This window comes from Anneissia japonica, unplaced genomic scaffold (assembly GCF_011630105.1).
Source record: "Anneissia japonica isolate Jap-2015-1 unplaced genomic scaffold, ASM1163010v1 scaffold287896_len759773_cov187, whole genome shotgun sequence".
Taxonomy (NCBI): domain Eukaryota; kingdom Metazoa; phylum Echinodermata; class Crinoidea; order Comatulida; family Comatulidae; genus Anneissia; species Anneissia japonica.
In genome coordinates this window covers 212,543-222,652 of record NW_022739421.1, presented here as the reverse complement: position 1 = coordinate 222,652, position 10,110 = coordinate 212,543, and the positions used below count along the sequence as shown (strand labels likewise).

General features: G+C 34.9%; 1 protein-coding gene across 3 annotated transcripts in view; it reads left to right on the top strand.

The window, feature by feature from the left end:
* The first annotated feature begins 2,363 nt into the window (after positions 1-2,363).
* Positions 2,364-10,110, top strand: part of LOC117117880 (methylmalonic aciduria and homocystinuria type D homolog, mitochondrial-like) — a 10,272-nt gene continuing 2,525 nt past the window's right edge. The window contains exons 1-8 of one of the 3 annotated variants that reach the window (XM_033262348.1): positions 2,364-2,467; positions 3,860-3,898; positions 4,581-4,707; positions 5,340-5,554; positions 6,217-6,316; positions 6,479-6,615; positions 7,295-7,381; positions 7,805-8,177. In XM_033262348.1, the coding sequence (XP_033118239.1) occupies positions 3,890-3,898; positions 4,581-4,707; positions 5,340-5,554; positions 6,217-6,316; positions 6,479-6,615; positions 7,295-7,381; positions 7,805-8,011 (882 nt within the window). In that variant the 5' untranslated portion in view covers positions 2,364-2,467; positions 3,860-3,889 and the 3' untranslated portion in view covers positions 8,012-8,177. Of the gene's footprint in view, positions 2,472-3,859; positions 3,899-4,580; positions 4,708-5,339; positions 5,555-6,216; positions 6,317-6,478; positions 6,616-7,294; positions 7,382-7,804; positions 8,178-10,110 lie in introns of those variants that run through there. The other 2 variants (XM_033262349.1, XM_033262350.1) reach the window with 2 other exon arrangements.

Here is a 10,110-nt window from a genome sequence, read left to right as displayed (position 1 = left end):
GTACGATAACAGCTAGGGCCTGAGGCGCCGAAAGTGGGTCTAATCGTGAAAACGCTATCCTAGCGGGTCGAAATTTTTGTTTTCTAGACGCCTGAAAATAACGTCCGGAGTTTTGGGGGATCAATTTTTTCTTTTTCGTTCTTTCTTTTTTTTTTCTTCTTCTTCTTTTTTCTTTTACATTAAAAAAAAAGGTGGGCAGGGCCGCCCTCCCCCCCCAAATAAAATCTGCCCTCTGAGGGAAAAATGTCACTCCTCTGATTATGAAAATGGATTTATAAACCTGAGTTCTTATGACAATTTGAATGTAAAGGATGCAAAGCATCGCTTGATTATCTAAAAAAGCAGTAAATAAAGTATTTTATTAACTATTAAAATACGGTGGAAATTTCTTTTAAGCCTATTTCACCGTTTATTAATTCTGAGTTCATGTGTTGAGTCAAATACCAAACGTATTGGGCGCTTATTGGGGAGGCGTTTATTCGATGGAGGCGTTGTGTGTGTGTGTGGGTGTGTGTATGCGTGTGTGTGTGTGTGTGTGTAAACTGGATACCGTACGTACGTATACTCAAATAAATGTAAAGTGGAATTACACATAATTACCTTCAAAATGTGTTATTGCGTGAGCAGCTTAGCTCAGTCGGCTAATTTGGTGGTAGCCACTGGGTTCAAATCCCATCGCTGCCTCTCCTTGTGTTTCAGCTAGAAATACAAGTTACATAGCGCACGTCTTTCGGATGAGACGTTTAAGCCGTTGGTCCCGTGTGCATTTATGGCCCATGTGCATGTTAAAGAACACTGTAGACTCTTCGGAAAAGAGTAGGGGATTGTCTCCCGGTGTACTGTCCAATCACCACCAGAAGGACCCCACTGGAAATAAGTCTCCTTCTAGACTTTCGTGGTCTATCCTTGGTGTTTACACAGAATAAATCCTATCCTATCCTATCCTACCAAAATAACTTAATCAATTAATCCCAAACAGTTTAGAAAAATAAGCCTATAATTCGATTGGAGTAGAATATTAGTAGAATGTGTCGAAAACGTTTTTAGAGTCATTTGGAGGCATTTATTCGAGAAAAATAAACGCTCCTCCATTGCCTTTATTGCAAATGAGACTCTGAAGGGTTGTGGGACTTATTCGAGGGTGCGTTTATATTCCGAAAGCTGGTTATTCCCATAAATACGGTAATTCAAATTAATTGAATTACGGGCCAAACAACTACACGGAGAACCACCACAATGTGATCAATTTTCTATATTAGGACATGAAATCAAATTAAATCATTTCACTTGCAACTATATGTAATCAATAACGCAAGAAATTGTTGCTGAACGGCTACGTCCATATACTTGCCTATTACAAGGATACGGTAAGTATTAATTACAAAAAATAAAAAATAAAATACACTGACATAAATTATTCTGAAGCATATCCATGTAGTTTTACTAATATATGGAACCTTAATTGCCGTCAAAAACTGAAGTAGTGCATGGGGGTCTAGAATAAATAAAGTCGTTTTTTTTTTCTTGTACTGTAGTCCTATTAGTTGAACGCTGTAATCATTCTTTATTAGATTTATAAAGTAATAAAGTTGTCTTTTTTTTTTAGTTGAAAGCTAAAACAATACTGCAAATACAAAATATAAATTAGGTGACAACTTTACAAATCATGCTATTAATTATATCGTTTAATAGGCCTTCTTAATAGAAAAAAGAATCATAAATGATTTAAATAATATAATACCGGTAAGTAATGAAAAACGCCAGTTTCCTTTTTTAAGTTGAAAGCTCAATAATTACTGAAAACTACTAATTAGGGCCTATACAATTACTATTTGTTAAATATGACAGGTGAAATATTATAATATTATAACAGTTTAGTCTCATATGCGTGTTATTAGGAAGTAGATATACAGTAATTCTCTTCACTGCAGCATGATTTACCAATAAAAGTATCTCTTTTTTTTGGGGATCCTGCTTTGTCGTTTAAATGCTGAAGATAACAGGGCGTGTCATTAATTTATTTATCTCTCTCCGCCCCCCACCCCACCTCTGTCTCTCTCTCCTTGTTGCGTCCATCGAGAACTAGCGCTGTTCCATACGCATATTTGCGTTGTTGCGTTCTTATTACTTGCGCCCCCATCGTTTCACCATTCAGAGAGCTGCTGAGAGAGTTTTCAGTTTCGCCAAAGATACTAGAAATACAAGATAGAGTTCTCCACAACTTAGCAACAGAAGGGCGCCCTGTACGTTGGGCACGAAGTATAGGAAACTTGCATGGTTAAAAAGAAGGGCGCCGCCTACGTTGGGCACGACTTCCGCCTCAATTTTACAATGCGAGAACTCTATCTTGTATTTCTAGTATCTTTGGTTTCGCTAGTAAATTCGTTATCTTCTTGATGATTTGTCATTTTGGCTAGGTTGTAAATTGTAATATATTTAATACTCTTAATGTGCCACGTTGTTTAGTGTAAGTACGTTTATTGATTTAGCTATTGTATAATTCTGACCTACTACTATCTGACGGTTGGTAGCCTTAAGCAAGGCAATCTACAAACTCTACATAGTTATAGGCCTGGCCTAAGCCCTAGGCCTACGTACGGGTACGGGTACAGGTACGTGTGCCTCGGCTATGCCGTCTGTGTGTGGTAGACAGGCCAGGGCCAGGCCTAGGCCTACTTTTAACTACACACTAGCCTAGGCCCAGACTGTCCGGAGAGTAGGGTACTGCCGCCGTGCTTGCACTGGTTGCACTTCCTACCTAGCGGTTCTATTGAATAATTTTCCAATTCTAACGTTTTGCTGCAAATTTGTTCACCATCATTATCATAAACTAGGATAATCTAAACTAGGATCACAGACACTCATTCTTTCCACAAACAATCTCCTGGTGGAATTCCCTCACTTTTGACATCCTCATATCAACAACTTTAATTATTATTACTGTACACACATACTAAATGCTGTCATAAACCGTCAACAAGCATTGTTGACGGTAATTAGTATTACTGTACACGCATACTAATTACCATCAAAAATGCTAGTTGACAGTTGTTGGTGGTAATTAGTATGACTCCATTTAGGACTACTGGTATATATAGTCAAGGAGGCTACTAGTACTTGTGGATTTAAACATACAAAGGACCTCCAACCGTGTAAGCAATGGCGTAACGCCTGGTAGCTTTCTGTAATTATAACTCCATGCTTTCTGGGACTTGGGGCCCTTTGTGGGTTCTGGGCGTCAGTTTCATTGTAGGATTTCAAAGAATTCTGTGCTCATTTATTAATCATGTATTCTAAATATTTTTAACTGTGAATTGATTGATACAATATCAGTGGTGGATCCAGAAATTTGCAATAGAGTGGCCCAGGAAGGGACTTCCACAGATGGAGGGTCTATACCACCTCAGGCCCACCATGGTTGGGGCTGTGGTAAGAAAATTTATGATCATGGCACTTCTAGATAGCTGGAAGGAAATGACACTTTGAATGTAATTGTTTTTTCTCCAATTTTTAAATTCATTTGTCTTCAGAAAATATTTAAGGACACAAAAATATATGCAAATAGACAGAAAATAAGTAATCGTTAACAACCCCACTGGCTTATAAAAACAATTTTAATCATAATTTATTTATGATTTTTGCATGTTTACATATTTTAAAAATTTGTGTTGTATGTATATTTATGTAAATGATATCACAATGTTTAAATAAACAGTTCCAATACCAAGGCCAGTCTAGGGTACACCAATTGTATTTATAAAAAAATTGATTTTGATATTCTGCACAAAGGCAATCAAAGTCTTCCATACCATAAATTAAAAAATTATTAAATATATTGGTTTTTTTTCCCCCTTCATAGGCAAATAAAGAACCAAGAGCCTCGACTAAGATGGCTAAGGTATGTAGATCTAGTAAACACTTGTATTTTAAAATCGTTATTATTATTATTATTTGTAATTGAATGTAAAAAAATAATGATAAATGATTAAAACTATTATTAATTGAAATAATCTGGTTACACATGCACAGTGATTCTGGGTTCAGGAATTACTATCTTATATGGAAATGCAGATGCCCAATTATTTATTCTTAAACCACCTCCTTTGAGACACTGCTATTAAGGGGAACCCCTTTTAAGGTATACTTTTTCTGCTATGAAGCGTGGACAAGTACTATTTAACACTACAGCCAACCCACATTCACAGGACAGACCTAATAGAAAGACACTGTTTTGGTCATGAAGGTGTCCCATTAATTGGAATTCTACTGCATTTGAAAAAAATTGACCAAAAAGAAGAATTGAAATAGAGAAATACAGAAGTAAAATACTCTATTTCACATTCAGTTCATGTAAAATGAAAATCTTTTTTTCACTGCCTGCTACCCTGTCACTACACCCCTGTATTTTATTTTTCACCAAATCCAACAATGACAAAGGTCACCCATAATAGGATATAACATAATACATGTAACATAAAAATTCTTAATCTTAAATTATTAGAGGAAAAGCAATGCCCACTATTTTATGTTAATCTACAGTATTTAGAGATATTGCCTTTTTCCTTTTATCTCTTCTGCAGTTTCTTAGTCGGGCGCGTCTGATAGCTTACATGCCTGGCCTGGAAGCACTGCGTGCAACAGTTGTGAGTCAAAGGTCATTTTCCCATTCCATACAGCAGTATAACCGAGGAGAAGAAAGTCAGAGTGGTAGGGAAAAATATTGATAATTAATATCTAATTTGTGCAAAGACAAGCCAAACAGTCACTTGTTGCAAATCATGTTTCATAGAAAATGGCCAAAACATGCTGAAAATGTCAAATTTTTCAAAATCTATATTATTGCACTAAACTAACCTTTATATATCTATACATCATGCTGTGCTGTTATTTTCCCCATTTTAAATGTTAAAAGAACACTTTTTAAGGATTTAATAATAGCTTCTGCACGAGAAATTCCCGAAATCATAAACTTTGAAGGCTGATTTCTCATATATTGTTGTTTAAACAGCTGTATGTAACTTCATAAGGAAATGTCGAATTTGAATGATTTTTTATACCATTTTATAGCTCTCATTTTACATTTTAATCCTGTATTAATAACTCAAACTTGATTTTTTTGCGACCAGTGGCTGATTTCACTTGTCTTTGCCATATTTAATGTGGTTGATATTGATATTTTAGTTTAATTGAGAGGGTTTTATTTGAAAAAATATTTACATTAAATATAAGCATTTGCTCTAAAATTTATAATAGATACTGTAGTTTTATTCCAGTATTAATTTGTTGAGATTTGCACCATATATTTAATTTGATTGTTCCTTTATGTTCTTTTTTTCCAGAAGTGACCACTTGGCCAGATAAAAAACTTGGTCCCTTGTCAGTACAAGATAAACGCTTCCCGCTGCCAGGTAATGTCGGTACAGCAGCTCAACTCCTTCCGCAACAGCGACCGGAAGTAGCGTCCAGCCACGCAAACTGTGATGTCCTCTACAAACCTCTACCTCATGATAGACATGCTGCAGTGTTTGCTCAATTCATCAACACTGTCTCTGAGGTAAAGTAATCTATCAATGGTTCCATTAATTTTTCCGATTCCCAAGCAGTGCTGCCGTTAAGGCCGACACTGTGTATAGGCTTCGACTAATTGTTCCATGCTCTTTATGTGAGTGCTTCCCTGAAGTGATGCTAATTTTGTGTGACAGCCTGTGGGAATGCAATCCACCGTGCACCTTGTTGCGTTGTGGCTAGTCCCAATGGAATCAGATCAGATTGGTGATGCTGTCTGAACCTGCCTTTATGTCATATGCTGTAGTATATATACTTGTTGAAAGGACGTATGGGCTTCTTCAGCAGACGCAGAGAGGAGCTCAGTAGTTTCACGTTCACATTTCACAACAGGGGCTGGAATGAACCAAAGCATATTATTGAAGAAATTTATGGGATCCAATGATAAATATGTATTAGAGGCATACTTATTTGAAAGATGCAGTGGGCTCTTTAAAGTGTACATGAGCCAGTTGTTTACCCTGGACTTCCAATTTTAAGTCCTTATTGAGAAGACTTCGTTCTACCAACCAAACCATAGGCGAGGAGCGGCTCGAACCAGCACAGATGTTAAGGCTATACGTAATGGCGCCGCTGCCTTACTGCATGACTCACCTACACGATGGTAGTTATTAGATTTATTTATGTTTTCTCTTTCTCCATTATTTTCAGTCAGAAGAATCAGCAGAAGACTTTATGAAGGAAGCTTACAAAAATCCGAAGAATGTTTTAGAAATGATAGCACAAGATTGTCCAAAATCTCTAATTAAAGGTAGCATTGATTTTTTTTTATTCATTGATTAATTAATTTCTTACAGCTAGGTTATTAACTTTTGTTATATTTATTGTCATCATTATTATTGTTATATATATTATTTGTAAATGAATAGTTTGCATTGTTTTTAGTAGTAATGTCTTGTCTTTTTTCCTTTAGGATTTAGTGATTTATTTCCCGATATTGATCTATCTAAAGGCAGCATAACAATCCTAACCCTTTGCCAGAAAACAAAAAACGACATGTCCACCTGGAGTCCTGAAGTTGAACACGAGCGGGAAGAGCTCTTAGAAAATGTATGTTACCAAGATTTCAATCTCACTCACTTTCAATTTATTTATCTTCATTCCCATGATTTCCAGGTTCCTTTTTTCTTGATAGGTTTCCTATTCCAAAAGTATTCCTAAATTATTTTCAGCATTACATTTACTCTGATCTTTTACTGCTCCAAAATATTTGGATCTTCTTTCCATGTGGTAGGACTTTGGACTTCCAACCCAAAGACCTACCACTCTGCCAAATGCTTCCATATTGGAATCTTAATGTGGAATGCATCTTATAAGTTAAATCAATCTGCATACAACTTTGTTTCGTCCTTTAAGGACTCATCAGTGCAGCTCAGATAAATTTGAGATTGAACCTTTCTATGAAACAAGCAAGCTTGTAACAAGGCAGTTTAAAAGCGCTCGTAATACCATGCCGAGAGTGCTCAAACTACATATAGTAGTGGGCCAGCTAAATGCAAAACACATCTAGATGTGTATAAGAGACAGGGGTAAAGCCTAACACATCAAGTGGTCACCTCTAAACCTCTGGCCAAATGAGGTTTTAAGCATGCTTCTATGCTTTGAGGTCAACATGTAGCAGAAAATTACATTATATTTTATTATTGGTGTTTTCTACAGTTGAGATTAAACACCAACTGTTGTTATCTTATAAATGGCAGTGTTGAATTTATGTATTGTTTTTGTTTAGTTCATGACGAGTGCAGTGGAGATTTGTAAATTATTAACTGAGGCAGGTTTCTGGGCTGATTTCATTGACCCTTCATCTGGACAAGCAGTAAGTACTTCATAAACCATCATCATAGTCTTCACCATCAGCATCACCATGGACACCAACACCAACCAACAAACAAGCTTTTATACTGTGACCCCATTTACCTAAGTAAATTAAGAAATTATTCACATTCTTATTAAAAAAACAAAAGAAAAAAAACCAATAATACAGTAAACTTGCCTAAAGTTGACTTTACCAAAACTCAAATAATTTCCAAGTCAATCTTATTTACATGCCAAATTGTTGTGTTTTCCAGTAATTAATGAACTGCAAGTCAAATTTTATTTAAGTTGAACAATTTTTCAATGCCATGTTGAATTCAATTTTGGCAAGTTCAACTGTAATTTAAAAAAATTTACAACATTATAACCAAGTTCATATAAACGATTGAATAATCAAGTGTATACATTTTGTTGTCAATTTCAGTTTGTTGGTGCAAGTAATCCCAACTCGACGCTATTTGAAACAGATGAACGCTTCACAAAGTTAGGTTTCGACATTGAAGACTTAGGCTGCTGCAAGTGTATACGACACCGTGACTGGGGCATGCATATATTCGTCGGAACTTTATTCACAACAGCGCCCCCAGATTGTGACAAGATGAAAGAGATAATGTTCAATGGGATGGCATAGCATTTAATTATACTGTGATTTTGTTAATAAATTAATTTTAATTTTAAAAGTGAGACAATTTTAAAAAGGATTAAAGTTGTACTATTTATAAACTGTTCATGTTAAACTGCTTTCCCATGTTAAAATATTGCACAATGTAAGATATAAAAGGGTCTTATGGGAAATATTTTAGTTTCTTGTCTCTTTTTATAAATTATAAAAGTTGTTTCTAAGCACTGATAAATAAAATATATAATATACTGGCTTAACAAGTATACCTGCTACCAGTTAAGCTGGGTTTCCATAAAATCGTTATACTGTATACTTTCCCCAAAAAGTGTCAGTAATGCTCATTGGTCGGTTGATTCAGGGAGTCTTACCGATTTATATCAGGGATAGCTACGCAGTGTACAAATGCAGTGGAAACAATAGCAACAGTGCAGCAATTTTATGGAAACCAGGCTCTAAAAACTAGTTGCACTGAAAAGGAAGTTCAAGTAGGATTGGATGATGTACACCAAGGATAACCGACAGCAAGTATGGAGTCTCGGAAAATTGTGACAGCCTCCCGCAAGCAAACAAGGATCACCAAAAATATATCCCATCTCATGCAAATTCATAATATGTGCATGTTTTCACTGCTTTATTATCAATTGTCTCACAGAAGTCAGTGCTGATGGGTATCACAATGTGCAACAAAATAAAATTAAATGTGTTAAGGAAGTTCATTTAATCAGATCTCCTGGAAGTGACCTCTGAACCAGTGGGTCCTTTTGATGGTTAGGCAGATCCCCTACTCTTTATTGGAAGGTGACCATTTACATACTGTATTGATAATTTTTTTTTTCTGTGATGAGCTTGAGAAAAAAAAATAGTATGTTACTATACTGTATTTGCTTTTAATTGAAATGATGTTTGCCCTTTTTTTTTTTTTTTTAAAGATACTCAGATGGAATAAAAATGGCCTAGAATGGCAATATCTTACATCAGACAACAAGTTTAGACTAGTTTGTAGGACATCTGGCAAAAAATAAAGATAAATTCACTCACATTCTTTTTTATTTGTAAAGTAAAAAGCTTCTTTTTAAGTTTTTTTGTTTTTCCACCCCTATTTTTCCAGTGAGTTAGGGGTGGGTGGAGGAGGGCAAACAATTTTTTTTTTGGCCCAATACTACCAATTTCTATTTTATTTTGAAAAACATCCTTACATATGTGGATAATGAATTTATGCTGAAAGGCCCACTGATTAATCTGATAAGTATAATACATACTCCAAGTACTGAAATACTTTCTTAAATTTCTTTCATAAATATTATACTTTCTTACGAATTTATGCCACTTGATATTTAGCAAAACCGGATTTTTTTTTATCCATAATTCCTTAAAAGTTTGTAGCTTGGGCTTATTTGATCCATTTGAATTAGCCTGTAAGTGGTTTTTCTTACCAAGATTGAATACATTATTAATGAATTATTCGACCAGAATACACACAAGAAGTATGATACGAAGAAGCATCTCTGGAACAATACACCTTTAATCACCTGTGCTATTCTACATCACAAATTATGCATAGTGATATACTGTACTTTCAGTTATTACAGTAATCATCTCATCATTACATCTTTCTTAACATGATTTTATTGAGATAAGCGTTTGGTATATCAAGCAAGCTTCAATGAGTGAGTAAGTGGAATTCAAACTTTAATCACTGTCATCAAGGATTTGCTGTTGCTATTATTAACATATCATTGTCAAAATCTAAATTATCAATATCAATACCATCATCAGTTTTCCTTACCACTGTTTACACTTTAATATCTGATTAATCATTATCATAGTCATTATCACAGTAGTTTCTCACTATTACTATTTGTGCAAGTTCATCCATAAGTAAAGGTAGCCAGGGTAACCAAAATAATATGTGTAAAAATTAAACGTTATCCATACCCCTTAATAGAATGTATAGCTTTGTATACAGTATATGTATGTATATATAAACACATATTTATATATATTTATATTATTTTATAAGACAATGGCAAGAATTACATTAATTCCTGTCTCTTATACACATCTAGATGTGTATAAGAGACAGTATATATATAGGTAGGCTCGTTCAT